We start from the raw sequence: 22,257 nt of genomic DNA on the forward strand, positions 1-22,257 counted from the left end.
CAATTGATTTTATATACTTTTCAAGTAGGTATAATTTTTCTGAGAAGCAGCAGAGTATCTGATAAGTAGAAGAGGGGAGAAAGACATGCAGGTGTCTAGCTGCTCTCTACAGAAGATGACCTGAAGAGCATGTCTCGATAGGTACGATACCTATGTCTCTACCTTGAAATGAGGTGTTGCATCTTGGAAAGGGAACTTCTTACTAGATGGATGTGCTCCAAGTTTCCTCTTTTGAGACAGAAGTAGTACATATCTTATCACCAAAACTTTAGAGCCTCAAAGCTTGAGACTGATGACACGTATGGGAATATAGATGTGTCTTAATTCAGTAAATATAAATGAGCTTCATACATTCTGTAAACAAGTTTAATTCAAAATTTTAATAAAATACATCTTGTATTTACACACATACCTCATCTAAAAATATGAGTTTGTTGAATGCAAAGTTATTACAAACTATCAGAACAATGTGAGAGCTCTTTGTACATATTTCTTGCACAGCATATGCAAAAAGTAACCCTAGGGATACTGAGATTAAAAGGTGCAAATCTGCAATTGTGTACAAAATATGTACTATGTTAAGTGCTTATCTACATTGCATATTACACATGTGCCAAGTCTATGGAAAGGAACAGTTAAAATTGCAACTATAAATTTCACAGAATATTAGCATAGCAAAAATTAAAATATTTGGAGGTTAAATAGAACATTCTTGCATCCTTTGAATATGCATAGTACTTTCAGATGCACAGGACCCTTATGGACAGCTATGCAAAGAGGAGCTAAGCTTAAAGCTCCCTGACTAGCCTAGTAACCTCACTGTTTGTGATGTTAGTTAAACATCTATTTACAGGGTCTGGATTCAGTTTTCTAATACTAGTTGGATGTTCCTGTTAAAAAAGAAATGTAAGTCATTAAAAAGAGTTAAGACCAGATTATCATGCAAGATTCCAAAGCTAACATGCTTTTTTTTATATGCTGTAATTGCATGGTTGTTGTTTTTTGGGTTGGTTTTTTTTGGTTTTTTTTTTAATGTGGTGTGAATGCTCACAAAACATTTGCAGGTAAGTACTAAGCTGCTGGTGTAATTGGTTTAGTGCAGTAATTCCACCAGAACTTCTACAGAACTCAAAAATTAGGTGAAAAGTCGATCACACTACTAAGTTTTTATCCTTTAATGTATTAAAAGCTAGAAGATTACATTACAATTTATGTCCAGCATCAACTTAAAGTAGTTCTGTTTAAAACCAACACAAGTATCAGCCAGAAAAAGCACACTGAATAAGCTGAAGGTTTGTGGTAATTTGGAATTTAAATATATATTTTGCAACAGTAACGAGTGGTAAAAATAAGTTACTAAAACAGCAAGCTACACAGTCGAAAAAGCTGAAAACCTACAGTTCTAACAAGGGATTATGTCCCTCAAATCAAAGACAGTCCTTCCTATTACCCAGGCATGGTTGATTTTTATTTGCAACATAAAAAAAAAAAAAAAAAAAGCCTGTAGAATGCTTTTTCTTGTTGTTGCCAAAACAAACAAACAAACAAAAACCAAAACAAACCTAAAGATCCATTTTGCAATACTAAATACTGAAGGTTGCAAATGCCATGTAAAGTGAACTTCAGTGGACTTCCCTTGTGAAGACACATTACCGTAAGGACCATTACATAAGCAACCAACATAGTACACAGGAAATATTTAACATGTCATCATGTTATTACATAATCCTTGGATAGTCAAAATTAGCAAGACTGTAATTATTACTAAGGCTGCAGTTCTGCCTTTTTTAGTGGAGAGAGAATTTGGCCTTACAAATCTCTTTAAATTTCTCTTTACAAGGGATTAATAGCACTGTGGAGAGTCGAGGGGAGAGAAAAAAAAAATAAAAAAAGATGCATGTTAAATGCCATGCTATTAAAAGCAAGACAGAGCAAGATGTTGTAAAACATAGTTTAGGAAGCATTATTTTTTATTTTGTCATCATAAAATAACATCGTTTAAAGATCACACAAATTTGATAGATCTTTTTTCTCCAACATTAAGCCAGCACTACCATTGAGAAAGGTGTTCACCCATTTCTCTGTAAATTTATACTTTTAAGTAAAATAATTTGATTCTGTAAATATGCATTTTAATTAATTATGTCACACAGTAAATATCTTGCTCCTTTGGTCAGAGATAGTAAATGAAGACTTCAAATACTTGTGTCTTCAATTTTTAAAAACCCAATATACATCCTTAACCAAGGAGTATTTACGCAACACACAAGCCATAGATACAAAATACACAGTATATACATGTTTTGAAAACAAATTGGAATTTATAAAAACTCAATAGCCAAATCAAAGTAATTGAGGCACTAAATTAAAAGTAGTATATTCATGTCTTGATTATACAGACTATTCTGTGAACAATCAGGACTGTTTCATAAATATATATTATCTACAGAATTTGCTGTGCCAAAAAAGCCAGCTGTGTTTATGCTCAAAAGAAAAATTGCACTTTGAGATTGTTAACAGTTAACTTCTCATTTTTCTCCTCGAATATAGTAATCTGGTCCTCGTGCTTTTGGCACAGGTATGGAATTGTGGTTTTGCTACACTTTCTTATAAAACACAAGGTTCTTTTTATTTTGTTCATTAAAATCTGAAGAGTTTTAAACAAACCTAGAACTTTGATACAAATCTATATAGCTACAATTGCTTTATTAAATAATATACACAAATATGCTCTTCGATCTTAAAACATCTTGACAACTGGATACAAAACAGTCACTTAACTATTATCTCCAGCCTCCTTAATCTTATGCGTTATCAGTCTGCAAGTGAATAAAATACGTTTTCTGGCCACATCTTGCACTAGATCACACTCCTGTATACAAGGACAGAAAATAAATGTATAATAAAAATATTGGATAAATTAGAAGGGGTTTCTTGGTCTTGAATTCTTCTCCAACTAGTAATGATGCAGCACTGTATGCAGCCCAAAAGACTCCAAACAACTGAAAAAGAAGAGGAACAGTCTTAGCTGACACCACAAAAAAAAAAATCTCTCCAAATACCAAGATAAAAATCAGTTCTTCTCTCAATATAATTAAGAAGAATCTCCTGAAAAACAAATTTTGAGAGGAAGAACTCTCCACACACACACACAAAAAATATAATATGCATTTTCACTTAATTTTAGAGAAATATTTAACAAATAAGCATGTTATTTTCATTTGAGACATTTTTACTGAAGTGAGCAGCTAAGGATCAACAGTAAGTTCTCTCTAACATAAGACATACAGATACTGTAAAGCAAGCCGTAAGCTTACATACACCATACACTGGATTAATAACTTTACTTTCCACCTTGACTGTCCCCAACTATTAACTCCTCCCTTTCTTTAAGCAGAAGAGTTACTATACTTGACTCTTCCTCCTACAATATATTCTAGAGGGTTAAATGACCATGTTTTATTTCAGGATTTGTCTGGCTCATAAGCTTTTCTTTAATTATGGTACCCCCACCTCAAGGTAACTGAACCTCACATTCCTATTCCTTTCAGGTGCAGTGAGAAGCCTGCCAAAATACAATCTGTATCAAAACCTGTATCTCGTACTAAGTTAAGAAAGAACCAGTCTAAAAACCTGGTAGAAAGTAACATTACCTATGAATATCCACTATACTATATGAAGTTAGCATGTATACTTTAAAAAGAGAAAAAAGATGTCTTGAGGTCAGTGAACTTGACTCAAACCTCAAACTAACAAGGTTATAGCAAAAGGTAATTTTATCATCCTCTAGCAGCACCCTGAATATTAATAAAAAAAGGAAAAACACTTAAAACTGAGTGGCATGCAAGAACACTAATCTTCTGCAAAACAGAAGACCAAAGATGGCAGATGTAACAGGACCCCAGCAAAGAGCCTTCCACAGTTCTGTCAGAGGAGCTGAAGCCCCTTATGGGATTATGTGGCCTGTTCAACTGCCATTGTAAAAAACAACAGAAAATTTGCATATGATGATTGCATACTTCTGTTTTTGCTGCCTAACTTGAACTGCAGGGATGGACAAGAAGGACAAACAAGATCATGACTGAATTCCCAAAGATACATTAGGAAAATTGCAGCAATTAAAACAGTCAAGGTTCATTACTTGAGTATGTTGCTGATTGCAACTGAAAATAACTGACTGCAATTTCACTATTTCACTGAAAGTTCCCCAACTTTACGACTGTGAAATATTTCCCCAAGCACACAGCTCTCAAGCCATAAGAAGCAGTACTTGTCACAGCGTAAGTAGTTTTGGCATACAGGGCTTGTCCTGCATTTTCACACTAATCATGCAAAGGTAAGAACCTTGCACAGATTCACCCTGATGTTGATGCAAGACTGTTAGTAGTAACCAAGTAAGAGGGGTTTCATTAACATCTATTTATTTTCAAGTTATATATTAGTTAACTGGCAAGTTAATTATTTGGTTTCTGACTGTATCACTTAATAGTAACTGCAGTTTTGTTATTTATCATACACTTCAGTTGAATGTCAATTATACTGTTTACCAGTAAACTAAAAGGACAGAAATCAATCAAGTCAACAAAACAAGAATTCAAAAAGCATACAGCTTAGCTAGTAACAGAATTTTCTCAGTCAACCTTTCCAAAAGGTTCAGCAATAACTTCAAAAGCTACCTAAAAGGGTTTTGAAAAGTACTGGAAGTGCTGAAGAATATTATGTAGTCCTGGGATCTATCGGGGAACTTTGCTAGTTTCATAAAAGGTGTACAACAGCAGGTGGTATCAGGCAAGTTCTTCTTGCTTTATGCCTTACATTCCACATCTGTAAAATCAGAACAATACCCGTCTTCTCTGCAAAGGGTATTGAGAGTTTCGTACTGCTACCTCTATGGGAAGGTTTCAGAACAATGACTAATGTCATGTTCATGCTGCAGTAACTAAAAATAAACTGGATGATGGGGGAAGGGATAGAACAGCTTATTTTCAGATTCTTCATTCTGAGGTTTAATTATGCATCCTATTCTCAAAACAATGATACTATTTTAATGCAACTATTATAGCACAGCAAAACAGAAACAGAAGCTAACCTGGTAACAACAGGTGTTATATCAACAGCACTATATATCCCCAAGTACTCAAAAGAAACATTTAAACAGAATTCACGTAGCAATCATGTCCGTCATACTAATCAAAAGGATGACAGAGCTCACGCTGTAGTTCTGAGTATTATGACACATCATTATGTTGTCCTAAGCAGATTAATACCTGAAGTGTTAGGAAAGTGACTTAAAAATAACTGTAAATAATTCTCAATAGATGATACCAAACTTACTTTTATTAGGGTAGAAACAACTTCAAACGATCCAACCACCAAAAGTACAGGTGCTATGACAATGAGGGGAAGTAGGGAATATCCTATCACACCAAGAACTTGGCCATAAGCAACCTGCAATTGTCAAGCACATAAACCCAAGCTTTTTAGTACTCTGCCACCAAACAAAATTTGATCTTGTTATAACAGTATAAAAAGCAATAATTTAGTAAACAGTAAAAGAGCTATAAAGAGCGCTATTAATGAAAATTCAGCTACAGGATGCTTGCTAGTACGAAAATTCTTTTTGCATGCTACTCTCTAGAATTTTGTAACTAATCATTCAGTTGTCCTGGAAATACATTGTCTTTTTTTTTTTTTTAAACCACTGTACATGATAATTATATCACTTCCCAAGAAGTACGTAATTTCACCCAGCCCTCACAATTTTGTGTTCCACCTTAAGTGGTTCTCAACTGCCACTCTCCATGGAGTCTTCAAATGATACCCAGGAGCACAGAACTAGAAGAGATGTCTCAGTCATCAGCTGTAGTCCTGGCTGTCACAAGCAGCAAAGATATAATTTTCTGCATTAACATAATCATATCCATTATACATAAATAAATTCATACAGTAAATTAATGCTTTTGGCATCAGGGGAAGACCTAGATCCCTCTCAGGCACAGAAATCATCCAATTTCCAGTTTAAATTTATTATGATTATCTTAAACATATTTGTTCAAACTATTTCCATAACTGTTTTTAGCTTCATGGGAATTAAGATGTCTGATTTTCCCCTACCACAGTTTGAAATATTCCTGGGCCCAGCTAGGCTTCTTGGATTTAACAGGAAAAACAGTGGCGAGACAACTGACCATCTTCCAAGCAATCTCTTGTGGCCATTGATCCTTTACAGCGAACTGTGCTGACCAATACCTTCTCCCCAGTTTATACATTCTGACAATTTCACATTTTGAGTCACAAACCAGATTGATTTAAGGGCACCTGAATTATTCTGGTATGCAGAAAAACCATGCAATCACATTAAAAAAGCTTTTTCTTTCAAAACAGCGTTCACACAAGTAAACTCTAGCAATTATGATTAAAAGGAAAACCTAAAAGAATTAAAGTAAATGTAAATAATGTAGGGAGCTTGCAACACTGGTTCATCATTAAGGCAAGATGCATAGTAAAAATATAAAAATCAAGTATCACTAAATATTTCGTTCTTCACGACACATTTCAATGCATTTTATGCTGCAGAGCCATTTAAAGAAGTTCCTACTCTCCTGAATGTTCCACTGTAGCTGTCTATGGGCCTTGCTGTAAATCATTTTTTTTCGACACCTGAATTGCTTAGTGACTCAATTTGAAAACAGCTCAAACAGCTATTTCAACCCTGCTGGTGCAAGCAGCTGCAGGGAGGGATGTAGGCCAGAATTTCAGTTGGCCATGCACTGACTTTCATCCTTTGATGGTGTTCTGGTTTTGTTTGGTGAGGGGGGCCTAAGGTGGCAGCTTCTGCAGGAAACTGCTAGAAGTCGCTCCCCTTTGTTCAGTGGACTCGGCCGGGCCTAGGGTGGACCCACTACCGGCCAAGGCCGAGCCAATCGGTAGCAGAATGTCCCGTGATAATGCCTCTGTAATAACATATTTAAGAAGGGGAAAACAGGAGGAAAAAAAAAAAAGATGTGAAGCAGCTGAGCGGGGGCAGAGAGGGGGAGGCGCGAGCCCTGTGGGCCTTGCAGGCCTCACCCTCTGGCCTCCCGCCAGGCGGCCGACTGGGCCCAAATCGGCCCGGCCCGGCTGCAAGAAGTGGAGAGGAGATGAGAAGTGAATGAGATGTAAAGAGGATCCTGAGAGGCGTCTGCCAGCCTGTTGTGAGGAATGGCTGCAGATGCCAAGGTCAGTGAAGAAGGAGCGGGAGAAGTAATGCGGCTCCTGGCCAAGATTCCCCTGCAGCCTGTGGTGACGACCATGGTGGAGCAGGTTGTCCCCCTGCAGCCCATGGAGGTCCACGGAGGAGCAGAGATCCACCTGCAGCCCGGGGAGGACCCCATGCTGGAGTAGGTGGAGGCCTGAAGGAGGCTGTGGCCCATGGAGGGCTCACTGGGGTAGCTGTTCTGGAGGGACTGCACCCCGTGGAAGAGATGACCCACGCCGGAGCAGTTTCAGGAAGGACTGTGGCCCGTGGGAGGGACCCCACGATGGAGCAGGGGAGGAATGCGAGGAGTTGTTCCCCGGACAACAAAGCAGCGGCATGAAACAATGCGTGATGAACTGACTGCAACCCCCATTCCCTCTTCCCCCCTGTGCTGCTCAGGGTGGGGGAAGGTAGTAGAGATAATGTTAAGCCCGGGAAGAGGGAAGGGTCGGGGGGAGGTTATCTTGTTCCCTGTCTCATTCTCCTGCTAGTTTTAGAAATAAATGAATAGTTTTTCCCCAAGTTGAGTTTGTTTTGCCCGTAACAGTAACTTTGGGGATTGCTCCGTATCCTTATCTCAAACCTCGCACCGTTTTTCTTGTATCATCTCCCCCTGTTCTCTCGGAGGGTGGGGGGAGCGGGAGAGAAACTGCGCAGTCTGGTCCCCATTGGGGCAGAACTACGACAGATGGGTTTGAACTGCATTAGGCTAAGGATGAAAACAAACACTGCTAGGAACTCTACCCACAAGGACATTATACAACCACTGTTAGCCCCATTAGAAACAAACAAAAACGTTTAAATAAAGGGCAGTGCAAGAGCAGTGCAAAGGCGGAGAAAGGGTCCCATTTAGCTCAGTGACTGAAAACTGAGAGCACTTGTCCCTAAAAAATGGACTTCAGTTCTGGATCACAGGCATCTATTAGAGTTCCTGGGATTCATAGTAGAAACTTCCAGATTGTTTATCACATCCCACGTGCCACCCATCAGACAGAAAGATTAGCTGACCATCTCTGTATTTTAGTTTTTATTTTGGAGGCCAAGAACCTGAAATGCAGATGTTACACTTAACCAACTGCATCCATTCTTGGCTGGCTACAAGGTCCAATGCCAAGCACCAACAAAACCCAACTACTACTGAATAATGCAGCCAAGTGACTTTATGTTACCTCCCTCTATGTTATTTTCGAATACTTACTTCTCCTCCAAGAACCCTGGCCAGTAAAAAAATTGTCAAGGATCCAAATATCCAAATAGTTATAATCCAAGAAACAACCTTAAGAGATAAAGAGATAAATTAATTTCTATTAGTTATTTTCATTGTGAGAAGCGAAAACTCAGTTCTTTGAATCACTTTCACTGCAGCCAAGGATTTTATTATGCAAAACTGAATTCTGAATGGCAGCAAGAATAGTTTTACTTAGTATCACAATGCAACTTGAAAATAAAATTCAGAGGTTACATTTACAGAATCACAAGAACAGTAAGTTTGGCAAACATGGAACGCACATGCAATGTGTTTTGTAAGTATTGTAACAGTGTGTCAGAGTAGGAAGGGTTTAATTAAAACTAAAGCTAAGACCACCCCAGCTAAACGACTTCACATCCCACCTATTACAAAAGGTGGGCTCAGATAGTTTTTACAAGTCAGCCTAACCAATACAAGCAGTTGGAGTTCTACTTCTTTCATCCATAAAGACACCACTTTACTCAAACTGAGAACGCTCAGAAGATGACATAGGACTTTAGCTCTCAGTAGAACTTGATGATGATCACAACATAAGAAATAACCCCAGACTCCTGGGACAAAGTCTGTCATTTTTTCTTGCTTCTTTCAGTAGTCTGCTCTTAAACTGAAGAAGAAATCTTAAAAATAATTCTCCAGCTTAACAGAACGTTCAAAGTAATTTGGAGTTGAGGCACTGGGAGGATTAGAAATTAAACTCTCCCTTTTGAAACATTTTTTAGAGGGAAACAATACTATCAGTCCAGTCCCTGCATTTCCAAATGTACAATAGCTGCATTTAAAAAAAGAAGTTAGTAATAAATCCAAGTTTTTTTGCTTAATTAAAAGTTCAAGATTCACAGAAGAATCAAATAGTGGATGCTTTTGTCTTTCAATTTAAAAGCAGATAAAAAGCACAGCACCACTTCAAAATACTCAGATAAATAACTGCTTTATGCTCTTTGTGAAAATAGTGCATGGCCTCATTTCACTTCCTCCTTTTTTCCACCGTTTAAAAGAAGAGGACTAGACTAAAGTCTTCGAGCAGGAATGCACACCTCTCTCCAGCTTACAGCCCACCATTCAGTTCCTCTAGTCTACCTGCTGTCCATCATCCTGTTGCTAGCTACTAGCTTTCCCTCCTCACACATATACAACACTCTTGCATCTGTATGGTAAATCCACTGCTCCTAAGAAACGCTAGACCTACCGTTCACGTACAGTAGGTACAGGAACTGCAGAGGGTACTTTATCTGTTAGGGGATCAAGGAATGGTCCTTGCTTTGCCTAGGAGACAGCTAAGTGGTCTACCTGAGTAACACAGTGGTCTACTCTACTCCAAGTCTCAGAAACAAGACAGCAAGAGCAAGTTCTTAGTCAGCATTTGGTACACCATATGGAAGCCTAAGGGCACAAAGGGAATGATTTTATCTCACCATTCACAAAAATCCTTGCAGAAGTACGTTGTTACTTTACATATGGCTTATTGCTATACTATGTTGCATTTAAAACAACTGTAACTACACGTATAGTCATAAAGATTTCTGAAGCAGGATCACCTAGGCTCACATTCAAAATTGTGACTACAAGTGATACCATTTCTCTATTTTAATCTGAACATCAAGAAAAAAAGCTAACTGTGTTATGGAGGCCAATTAAATCTGCACAATGCCTCTGAATAGCTATGCACCCTAGACTTCAAAAGCAATTATGGAAAAAGCCTACTGACCAGAGGAAAGTTATATGATTGTAATTGAACAGGGAGGACAACATAGCAAATGGCACTAACGAAGATTAAATATACCAGATAACAGTGGTGACATGGTATGAATTAAACAAGTAGCTTTATTTGTCAGGAAATTAAAATTCATGGCATGCAAACAAATGTTCCTCACTAACATTTTTTAGTAATAAAAAGCACGTTAACAAAAGGTCACAATTAAAATTGAAAGATTCACTAATATGACTATAAACCCATTAGCATCAATCCGTTTCCTCTAGAAACCACATCTTTCCTTTGTTTTACTGTATAAAAACAAACCTGACATTTCATCATGATTCACTCATCGTGGGCTATTTAATACATTCCTTACTGCTGTCTTTCTACATACTAACTTGAGAAATAGCATTTGACACGTCCCGCATTAGTATATGAAGAAAAGACTTTCTACCTACAGAAGAATGCAAATTGCTTAGCAATCATGTCTCCAAATTTAGTTTAGATTTATTTTTAGGCAGAAGGCTTATACCTACCTTAAATTGTCCATATAATGAAATCATTGAGAAGAAGAGGACAACTGCCAGAGGACCCCAAAAGTCTGGATTGTCTCTCACTACCTGCCTATTAAACCCAAGAGATGGCATAGGCATCAACACACATCGAATTTTGTAGTAAATATCCTTCAGATCAATGTCGAGTTCTTCCCTGAAATTGTAAAGCAGGAGAGCATTACTATTCACCACAGTAATGAAACAGAAAAGAAAAAATAAATTTGAGGGCAAACAGGAGGTTTGTAGAGCAAGTCTCCTGTCACCCATAAGGCTTTCTGAAGCCACGACTAGCAAAGGAACAGTTCGTCCACAACAACGCAACACCACACCTTCATCCCGCTTTCAGTAACCCGTGTGACACAGTTAGATATATTTAACTACTCAAAAATCAATTATATGGCTCAGAACAGAAAACATACACAACATACTTTAACAGTCCATATTAAAACAGTAGATCTGTTTTTCTGACATGCAGGAACACGACACGTTCGTACCACTGTAACTACTGAAAACTCAAAGACATGCACACACAAAAGTAGGATGTCTGTGTATTCCTATGCTGAGCAGTTTGCCATGAGCACACTCATTATGGAAACATTTTATTTCACGTTCTGCAAGAAAGGATACCTTTACATTCACTAATTCTAAACCATTCAAAAACCAATTTTTTTAAATAACATCGGGTTTAACTTGCTTCAACAACAGTTGTTTTCAACAGACCAGTTTATTGTTTGATTACTGGCTTATATCCAATATGGGAAAAAATAAATAAAAGCCAATTAAACTAGCAATAAATTCTGTCAACAGATCTTGCTCTTCTTTAATTACCTTCTCCCCTCCCTGCTACAACGTACCTGTAAGCAGCTAAAAAATAGACCAGAAACTATTCTGCATTGGAGGCTCTTAACTGGTACATCTTGTCCTGATAGTCCTAGCATAAGGGGAAGGAAGCAGACTTTCCAAGTAATCAGTAATTCTACTTCTTTAAGTTTATGTGTGGAACCTTAAAACAAAACTGTAGGCCAGTGTTTTCCTTATGCAGTCAGGACTGAGGAGTTCTGAAGAGTGGCAAGAAACTTCCTAGCTGATATACCTCTGCTCCACATTTAAGAGCACAATGGACAAAAATGTAGAATTATATCCTAAGGCCATTTATGAAAATTTTGTACAAGGCTTTGATTTATGGCTTTTTCCTCAGAAAAGCTGACACAAGAAATAAATGCAAAGACACGATTCACCACATTTTCTCTTTAAAAAAAATTAAATACTGCTCACTGAATCTCTCAAGACAATTTCAAGATTGCTATTACTGACACTATTTCAAAATAGTATTTGAAAAAAATGGTATTATTAACCTGTGACTAAATAACAACAATTGTTCTTCATCTCCGAATCTAAAGAGTACACTAGAAGCATCTATTCTCCTCCATTTACCTAAACATGATGCAGCATTATGTTTTACTCTGAAGGTTCTATAACACAAATATTTCCTGTCTGGAAATAATTCTTTGTCATCGCCTCGGGCTTCTGACAATTTCTCATGTGAATACAGCGTCTTTCGCATGAAGCTGACAGCTACCTCCCCTAAGAGGTTATCGTAGCTGCAACAGGAAACAAGTGTCTGGAATAAGGCTGCCCAATGAGAAACAAACTAAAAGTCCCAGTCTATCAAAAAAAAAAAAAAAAAAAAAAAACCAAACACAAAAAAAAAACCCAAAAAAACCCCCCAAAACCTTGCATAGTAGTACTGTCTTGGTGAAGTTCCATTAGCTGGCTCCTATTCTTTAAATCCTTACCTGGATTCAGGTTACAGGGCTTCATTACAGCACATGTTCTGGCAGTAATCAGAACTGCCTAAAAACTGCTACATGAAAGTCAGATTAAGGTCTTCTCTGTTAGGATTATTATATTCATCCTGTTTGCCACAAACTGATCATTTCCCTGGCATGTTCTCCTGACTTCCAGCAATCAGCAGCTTAGAACACCTTGCTGTTTTGAATTACAAACTCGGATTTTGTGTATAAAAAGTTATACAAAGGAGAGAATTTGTATGTTGTCACCTCAGTACACCATTCTGTTTCTTAACTAAAAGTTAGAAATTTACAGAACAGACTCATTCACACAAGGAGCTACTTCTGCACACTTTAATTTAAAGTGCTTTTCAAGTAGTAGTTTCATTATTAAGCTCTCCAGACATCTCTCTCAACATCCTCATTTGATTCCTCCAGAGTACTCTCTTGCTCACTCCATTTTTAAAAGCATCATTATCTTTAATTCACACTGGAAAACACTGAGAACGAAGTTGCTTCAGTGGAGAACAGGGACTAAGACCCAGGCTGCCTGACTCACAGTGTAGTAACCTTAAGGTACAAACTTTCTTCAGCCAACCATGTTTCTGTGAACAGAACAAGGGATGCAGAAATTTTCAGTTTTAAGGACATTTTTGTCTTTCAACACTAATGCTCTTTTAATCTAGCTTTATAATAACAGATAGCATCAAAGATAATGAAGTTTGCACGACCTTGCTTCTGGCATCCCCACTGCAATAAGCATGATTCACAATGCATTTATTTCAGAGTAACTGACAGAATTTACTTAGACTTATTCAGCGGGAATCTTTTCACAGGATTGTCTCAGCCTCTAATTCTTTGACAGTATTAAAAAACTCACAGCACCAGTGCAAAAGAAAGAATACAACCAAGTTTTTTAAACCATTACTGGATCAACAGGTAAGAGCAGAAAAGCAATAAAAGCTTTATACTTACAGAGATTAATAAAATTGGATTTTACCTCCTCCTTCCTTCCTCCCCCACAGTGAATAACAAACCTCTCTTTTACACTAAAAATAAAATCCATAATGAGAAAAATAATGTTTTCATTCTTGCACTCATTGGTCAAGTAATGTGTCAAACAGAATTCTAGTCACAGCTGTGGGACAATTAGAGGGACCACGAGTCATTCATTTTTCCTACACAGCCAATAAAGATAGATGCCAAAAAAATAATCAGGACATACAGGAGTGGCTTGTTATCTTCTGGGTCATCATCCTCCACTTCCAGAAGCCATCCATACCCTCTCTGTCTTAGGAATGTAGTTGCAGAAGATTCTTTGAGGAATTCTCCTCCAAGATTTAGCTTAACATCTGGAGTTGCTATGGAGCCACTAAGATCTTAGAGAAAAAGAGAGAGAAAGATAGGCCTTTTTATGTCTTGCAAAAAGCCATTTGATTTCAAAAGTACCACAAGATAAACAACAGACATACAAAGCTATGTGTGCTGGTCATCACCATGAAATATTCAAAGTTATAGAATAAAATTATGCTTTAATAGATAGATAGTTTGAAAGGGTACTTCTGGTTTTAATGCAATAATAACAATGCTGGTTTGTATCTCAAATTACCAAGTTTAAGCTTCCATCAAAACTCTTGTTTTGATGACAGTGTTATAGTATGACACAAAAGCTCCAATTTGTACTTTGTCATTAAGCATTTAAAGGCATAAAAGGAGTTAACTAACGAAAGTCTCATCATACTGTAAGTTGTGGATTATTTATTTTTTTTTTTTGCTGACCATACTATACCTCTTTTGGAGCCTATTCGTGCACAGTGACATTATTTCAGCCAAAACCATTCTCTGCTTTTATGTCCAATTTTTAGTGAAAGCAAAACATTTGATGTTTTCATTTGTAGCCTGCCTTTAATAGAGGTGAAACTGTTAGAAAAAAATAGTATATCAGAGATCCTTAGGCTCCAGCCAATAAGAAGAGATACAAAGAGTTCTCTCCAGTATGCTATGATCTTGTTCTGCCACAGCACTAAGCAAAACAAAGAGCAATTTATGTATCTTCTAACTGTGTCAAAGTCAACAATAAATATTAACTTTATTCTCTCATTGTATTCAGTTATATACAGATGAAAGATACAAAACAGTGACTGAAAATATACAAAGCAACTTAAAGAAAGAAAAGATACAGAAGAGGGGAATAATTATTCCCTTAGGAAACGATGAATTTCCATTATTTGCTAAAAAGGAAACATCTAAACAGAAACATGTAAATTTTTTTTGTAAAAATCTTATTACAAATATATTGAGACACAAAAACTTTTCTCATCCAACACCTTTTCACTTCAACAAAGAAAGTCTTACTTTGCGTTTCCATTGTTGTGTTTTCTTCACACAAAAAAAGTTCCTAAGCACAAATTTCCCAAAACACCTGGCTATAGCAAGTATTTCTGAAACACATACTCACAGAGGCAAGTCAGGCCTTATTTGTAGATTACATTTCCAACATCTTCTATAAAAATGCAATGTAGTTTTTAGAAAAAAATATTGTACAATGACAGTCTTCAGCCAGCATGTCTGAAGTGTTCACTGATTACTCAGTCGTGCAGTTAATTTAACAGAATTCTTCTCCCCAAATCAGCTTGCTAGGCCACTCAAGCTTAAATTTAAGCTTCTCCATAAATGCTTTTCAAGCGTTTCATAATCATGAGAGTTAATGATCCGTTACTCTGATTCTTGGAACACCATCTGTGCAGGATCCTTGTAAAGATCACTGTAACTTAAAGAACGAATTCCTCTTTCCTCCTGTAAGTATCGGCACACGTACACTGTTCTCACCAGACACAAGCAAAGTTGCCTTCTGCTGTTTACAGAGGGAGGGAAAAAGAAAAGTGTATTCTCAATGCCCAGGCATCAGTTTTCTGTTGTCACTGGGACCCTTTGGTCATAAAAATATTTGTTTATCCTACAACAAAAGACTGCTTTGCAAGGAGAGGCTCTTGCTATTCCAAACAAGTAAATACAACAGTCCAGCCAACCATTTATTTCTCCTTTCACAGTGACACCTGACAATCCATCCTGAGGCAGGGAAACTTCCATGCAAGTCTTATTTCTCAAGACTCCTTTTAGTATCTGATGATTGGTGGATACCAAAACCCACATTTTTTAATCATGAAACCTATTAACATGATCTTAAGTCTATTTTACAAGACATCCCAGGTGGGACAAAGCTGCAGAAACCAAGGGAAAAAAAATTGCCACTCCCTTTTCTACAGGCTGCTATGAATGAGATGGTTAACAGCAGGCCAACCAAGCGCTGAAGAATCTGCCAAGCGCTGAGGATTCTGATGCTCGCCAGTAAGAGTTAGGGTGCCTTCACCGCTACTGTTTCAGGCAGAACACTGCAGAAGCAACACTGAGGTGTCTCACATGCTTTAATTCAATGAGGCATAGTGGAAAACCAGCTTTCAAGACATTTTTTGCTCTTAATTTTGAAAAGGCACTACAGGAGGCAAAACCACCAACCCCAAAACAGTCTGTTCTTTACACCAAATCTATCCACTTAACTGAGAACACTTTTCCAGCATTCTCTCCCACAAACAGCTCTTACCTCTCATGGAAATAAGATGGTAAAATAAAATAGCTTATACTTTTACTCTTCATACGGATCAAGATTTGTGAAACAAATAGAAAACAGAATGTATTGTGTATTACTTTGATTTAGAAATACAGGGCTGTTTAACTTTGCTTTTGTTTTGTTTGTTAGAGCAGGCCTGTTCAGCACTCTGCAGACAGGACTACATTTGAACAGGGATGAGATCACGCTTTGCTTGTGTTGATAAAGAACACAGAGCTGAGTCCAATTCAGCACATCCTCTGGAAAGGTGGCTGTATCAGGCTGGGTTCAGCATTGCTCAACAAGTGCTTCCAGGGAGAATCCAGGAAATTTCCATTCAGAGGTACATAAATCTTTTTTCAGGCCAAGGCAGAGAAAAAAAAAAAAACAAAACTAACAAAAGTTCAACAACAAAAAACCCTCACAGCTGAGATTGTACCTGTTGATTAGCATTCTTTGTCAGACAGACTGGGAGGTTCACCAAATAACAGTCATGCTATGGTATGTTTTCTACTTCAATAATTCTTTACCAGGGCAGGGCACATGAGTCAGGATGTACACGATTCTCTACCCCAACCCACAACAACATCAGTAAGTAAGTACATACATAAAGCAGAATGCCTGTTGTTTAAATTGGTAGAGCCCAAAAGGTCATCCTCCATTAACATAATTTAGCAAGTGTTGACTCTTCTGTGTTCATTTTCACGGCATGCTGGCACACCACAGCTATTTGTGCAGCAGCCAGGCAGCAGGCCGCATTTCACTCCCTAAACTACACACAGGGCTTCTTTCCACCTCCCCCCACCTCGTTACTGTGCTGCAATGAGACACGGGACCGAGACCACAGCAAACGCAAACGTACAGTGCCATCTTCAACGGACACCAAGCTGCACTTCCAGCAGCCTGGGGAAGAGCAGCGGTCCGTGACAGCGCTTGTCACGGGTTATATCAGGTCTCTGGGCACAACCTCGGCTACAGCTTTCAGAGAATCTGACGAACAGCGCACCACGGCTGGCTCTGCCACGCTGGTGCTTCCACCACGCGTGTGCTCCCACCCGCGTTAAGGGCCGCTCCCGGCACCCTGGCCCTCGGGCCGCGGCCACCTCAGCCACGCCGCTCCGCCTCCAGCCACGCCGCCAGCCCCGGGGGCGGGCGGGGAGGAGGAGGGCAAGGAAGGCGCCTCTCGCCTCAGCGGCGCCGGAGCTGCCCGCTCCCCCGGGGCCTGGCCGAGCCCTTCATCCCGGGAAAGGGAGAGCGGCCCCAAACGCGGCCCCGCGCTCACCTTCGGCGTCTGCCGAGGAGACAAAGGTGAAGTCCCCGTTGCTGGGCGCGTAGAGCGGCGGCTGCTGAGGGCCCGGGGGCTGCATCTCCCCGCCCTCCGCGGGGGCGGCGGGACCGGTGGGGGCAGCGAGAGCAGAGCGGGCACCGGGGCCTGGGGCCTCGCCGCGTCCCTCCAGCTACGGCAGCGACGGCCAGCACGAAACACCCACCGCGCAGCCGCGTCACAGGGCAACAACAAGCGACAGCGCCTCTCCGATTGGCTGCTTGCAAGGCGCACCGTGATTGGTCGCCGCACGGCCAAGGCTGATTGGCTCTCCGGCTCTGTCTCGAGGAGTGAGGTCACTTCGACTCCGCTATAAAAGCTCCTCCTGATTGGACGAGCTATGACTGGCCCGGTGGGAGGGGCAATGGCAGGTCTATGGCGGCTGCTGTCGCGGTGTCCCTGTCGCTTCCTCTACCGCCGCCACCCGGATCTTGCGTCATCGTCTGGTCAACGGCCGCTGCGGCCCGCCGGGCGGCTTCCTCCCTCCTCGCCCCCAGGGGCGGGCGCTGCCGGCTTTGCCCTCGGTGCTGTTCGCATCCGTCCGCGGCGGCGGGGGTGGTGGGCTGGGAATTGGGAGTTGGGGCCGCAGCCCAGGGATGGGTCCCCAACGGCCCCTTCCTACTGCCCTGCGCTCTTCGCGTTCCGAGCGCCGCGGGTGACCGGTGTGTGCCGGGTCGGTGCGGTGCTGGCATGCCACGCCAAAAGGTAGCCCCGGCAAATTCGCTTTTTTTCAACCCCCCCTAAAAAATAGTATTCGTCCAGCAAGCGGTTCCCGTGGAAGGCCGGCTGTCCAGACCCTGCGGACGCTGAGAACCAGCCCCCTCGCAGGCGCCGGGGCAGCTCTGTCCCTGCCGGCTGCTCCGGTGGGAGACGGGCCCTCGGCGTGATGGGCAGTGCTCGGGGCACAGGGCCGGATTTCGGAGTGTGGCCTGGCCTCCCGGAGCTGATCTGCGGGCTCCCATCGGCAGAAATGTGGCAGCTGCCGCACCCTAGGACCACAGCGTCACCCCCCCACCGCCACCTGCAGCGGTTTTCCTGGTTTTCTTCTACAAGTTGTTCATCCACATGGCCAATGCCTGTGGTCTGCCTGCCTCCACCTAACATCTGCCTGTTACCACGTTTAATTGTAAATCTGCTTCTTATTTCATAGTGAGATATTTTCTTCATGTCTTTCTATATGCTGCTCGACCCATGTAATCTGCTTCCTGCATACTGCTAAAATCAGTATTGTGAACGTTCAGTATCAAAAGATCTGCTGGCAAGTACTCAGCATTTCAAATATAACTATGGACTCTGGCTTTTTCTTTTTTTTATTGAATAAAAGCATCATCCCAAGTATTTTGCTTCCATAATGGATATGAAAAAATGCATCCTGCCTTTTGGCTGGTTTGGAAGGATTTGCCTCAATCTTTACTATCCAGCAATATTTGGTATGGTCCACCTTGCAATATCATCATGGTCATCTGCAACCCTTTTGCTAATTGTTTTCCATATATAATCCTAAATTTATTCTGTTACCCTACATCCTTTTTTCTCTCCCATTCTTTTGGATTTGCTCCTTCTTGATATCTATATGCAGTTTTCATGGTATTTTTTAAGTTATGCCCACTCCCTGTATATTAGTGGTATCCTTGGTAGTCCCCTGCAGTTCTGAGGTTTCTGGACTGCTCTCCTGCAATTCCCTTGTGTAGAAGGAAATCTGACATAGTCACAAATCAGACGTAGAATGCAGCACATTGCATACACTCCAGAATGGCTGCCTTTTTAGTTCATAATTAAAATGCATTAGCATATCAACCACAGTTTGAGCTGCTACATCCAAGATAGTCCCTTTACTAAGTCTTGCTAGCAGCAACTGTGATGAATAGAATAGAACAGAACAGAATAGACTATTTCATTTGGAAGGGACCTACAACAATCATCCAGTCCAACTGCCTGACCACTTCAGCGCTGACCAAGTTAAAACATGTTGTTAAGGGTGTTGTCCAAATGCCTCTTAAACACTGACAGGCCTGGGGCACCAACCACCTCTCCGGGAAGCCTGTTCCAGTGTTTGACCACCCTCGTGTAAATAAATGCTTCCCAATATCAAGTCTGATAACGTGCAAAGCATCACTAAATGGACTGATTTTGATCTCGTTGATGATAGTGCTGTGAAGCATGTTTTTGACCTGCAGAGAGACCTATGTAGTTGTAAAGAAGCTGTAAAATAATGCAATTGAGATGCTGTTGCCAGTCCCTGTCTTAATAAAAGGACAAGCACAATGGCTCTGGTTGTGGTCTATGCTTTGAAGCATCAGGAACCAGGATCTCCCTTTTTGTGTTCAATGACTACTGGATTTAACAGAAAAACTCCCAGATAGCCCTGCTTAGGCTTAGCCGTTAGCTCCTTCCCTCTGCTCCCTGCTGAACACCAACACCATTATTCTGAGAGGATACTTTTTTCCCCTGACATCTCAGGGAAACAGCCTTAAATTTAGTATTCATGCTGCATATATTTAATTCCACTTAATGCATAGAACTCATTAAATGCCATGGAGTATAAATATGTATGTATTTTAAACTGAAAAAGTTATGGGATGAGAAATTGCATTAGAGCAGTGGTTTGATTTGGAGGAGGAACCTCCTTTCCCATATATATCCCATTAAAGGAAATCACTGTGAGTTCCATCTCAAATAATTTTGAACAAGTAAAAGCCAATCTGATATTTAAGGAGAGAGCATGACTGGAAAGTTCCTACTTTGCCATATCCAACCATAACTGAAGTTTGCATTTGTATCAGCTATAACTTGGGTTCTGGTTTTCTGTGGGCATTTTACAGTGATTATCAGTTTCCTTGCAGCAGCAGAAAAAAAAAAAATCACCTATAATCACATGTAACCTACTTTTTAATTGAAACTGTCTTGATAATACAAAACAACCCTATAGATATTTGTGTAATTTGCTTTCTGCTTTAAAAAGTTGAGCAATCAAGACATCTGGTAAGAGTAACTCATTTTCTTAACTATTACGTGGAACTTGTTTGTTACAAAATGGTTGCAATAGACTTCTTTCAATTTCTGATGTCTCTTCTTCTTTACTCTGTTACAGCCAGCCTGTCAGAGTTCAAGGAGCTTTTGGATGATGCTTTCAGTCATATGGGTTATTTGTAGGTATTCCTGCGAGGAGAAGGGAGTTGGACTTGATCATCGTTATAAGTCCCTTCCAACTCAAAACATTCTGTGATTCTATGATTATATTTACCTACACTGTTATGATCGTGCTTTTTGCTGTTATTGCTGGGATATCTTGGATGCTTCTGGAAGCTATGCCCTCCGTAGGATGCCAGACACATCTGTTTTTTGGACAAATTTAGAATCATGTAATCATAGAATCATAGAATTGTTTAGGGTGGAAAAGGTCCTTAAGATCATAGAGTTCAACCGTTAACCTAACACTGCCAAGTCCACCTGCTAAACCATGTCCCTAAGCTCTACATCAACACATCTTTTAAATACCTGCAGGGATGGTGGCTCAACCACTTCCCTGTGCAGCCTGTCCCAGTGCTTTACAGCCTTTTTGGTGAAGAAATTTTTCCTAAGATCCAATCTAAACCTCCCCTGGGGCAACCTGAGGCCATTTCCTCTTGTCCTATCACTAGTTACTTGGGAGAAGAGACCAGTATCTGCCTCCCTACAGCCTCTTTTCAGGTAGTTGTAAAGAGCGATGAGCTCTCTCCTCAGCCTCCTCTTCTTCAGACTAAACAATCCCAGTTCCCTCCGTCTCTCCTCATAAGACTTGCTCTCTAGACCCTTCACCAGCTGTGTTGCTCTTCTCTGGATGCACTCCAGCACCTCAATGTCTTTCTTTTAGTGAGGGGCCTGAAATTGAACACAGTAATCGAGGTGTGGCCTCACCAGTCCTGAGTATAAGGGGACAATCACATCCCTAGACCTGCTGGGCACACTGTTCCTGATACAAGCCAGGATGCTATTGACCCTCTTGGCTACGGAGACACTGCCTGGTCATATTCAGTCGGTTGTCAACCAACACCCCCAGGTCCTTTTCCGCCAGGCAGCTTTCCAACTACTCTTCCCCAATCTTGTATATTGCATGGAGTTGTTATGACCCAAGTGCAGGACCCAGCACTTGGCCTTGTTGAACCTCATACAATTGGCCTCAACCCATTTTTCTAGCCTGTCCAGACCCCTCTGTAGAGCCTAGACTCCTTTAGGCTCCTTTGTTTGTGGTTCTTTGATTGTTTGCTTGTTTTTATTTATATTATTCTTTTTATTTAACTACATGTAGGGATAACAATGAAGAATGCCATGTCAAGGAATTGCTTGCACTTAAGGCAAATCTGTCACTTGCTTTATTGTAATTTTTTTTTAAGCTGGGTCTCAAAACCTTTTAGTTTGGTACCTGTCTCCTAACAAAAGCAGCAACATACACTGCTAGAACAAGACATGGAGGGACAAGTTGTGTGGGACAAGTTGTGTATATTTTGATAAACATGAGGAGCGAAAGAAATGTTAGATAAATCTCAGGGTGCTATAAAAGGGCAGGAGGAGACAGAGAGAAGTGAAGTTTCACACTGGATCAGCTTTCAGGAGAAAAATTGGGACAATGATAATTAATGACAGAATATTATGCAGTAAGATGAGTCATAAATGCTCATTTTATTAATGTGCCAAACGGGACAAGTGACAAATGAGGTTGCATGATAGGCTGGGTGACTGGTTCTTTCTCTCCTCATTTCATGGCTTCATGCACCAGACTAAATGCTAATGCGTGTGCTTGTTCTGGTTTTGTTTGATGAGGGG

The 22,257-nt window shown here is 40.3% G+C and overlaps 1 protein-coding gene across 3 annotated transcripts; it reads right to left on the reverse strand.

The window, feature by feature from the left end:
• Nucleotides 1–362: 362 nt before the first annotated feature.
• YIPF4 (Yip1 domain family member 4) lies at nt 363–17,628 on the reverse strand. Of its 3 annotated transcripts, XR_015258022.1 has the most exons (7): nt 17,413–17,627; nt 13,749–13,902; nt 10,716–10,887; nt 8,436–8,513; nt 5,335–5,448; nt 3,454–3,565; nt 2,874–3,002 (listed from the first exon to the last, which is right to left on the reverse strand). XR_015258022.1 is itself a non-coding variant. In XM_086743671.1 (6 exons), exons 1-6 carry the CDS (start codon nt 17,495–17,497, stop codon nt 2,865–2,867), a joined length of 741 nt encoding a protein of 246 aa, XP_086599797.1. In that variant the 5' UTR covers nt 17,498–17,626; the 3' UTR covers nt 363–2,864. The 3 variants fall into 3 exon arrangements, 2 of the variants coding, with proteins under 2 accessions (XP_086599797.1, XP_086599798.1); XM_086743671.1 differs by lacking the exon at nt 3,454–3,565 and having other exon boundaries at nt 363–3,002; nt 17,413–17,626; XM_086743672.1 differs by lacking the exons at nt 2,874–3,002; nt 3,454–3,565 and adding an exon at nt 3,575–4,824 and having other exon boundaries at nt 17,413–17,628.
• Nucleotides 17,629–22,257: the final 4,629 nt, after the last annotated feature.

Source organism: Chlamydotis macqueenii, chromosome 3 (genome assembly GCF_036417535.1).
Source record: "Chlamydotis macqueenii isolate bChlMac1 chromosome 3, bChlMac1.mat, whole genome shotgun sequence".
In the NCBI taxonomy this organism is placed as follows: Eukaryota; Metazoa; Chordata; class Aves; order Otidiformes; family Otididae; genus Chlamydotis; species Chlamydotis macqueenii.

Excerpts from the sequence above, each read along its gene's own strand:
- YIPF4 (XM_086743671.1), bottom strand. The coding sequence starts at position 17,497 with ATGCAGCCCCCGGGCCCTCAGCAGCCGCCGCTCTACGCGCCCAGCAAC. Across the intron at positions 10,888-13,748 it reads GAAGATAACAAGCCACTCCT|GGAAGAACTCGACATTGATC; the intron begins GTATGTCCTGAT and ends TTACAATTTCAG. Across the intron at positions 5,449-8,435 it reads CCAGGGTTCTTGGAGGAGAA|GTTGCTTATGGCCAAGTTCT; the intron begins GTAAGTATTCGA and ends TGACAATTGCAG.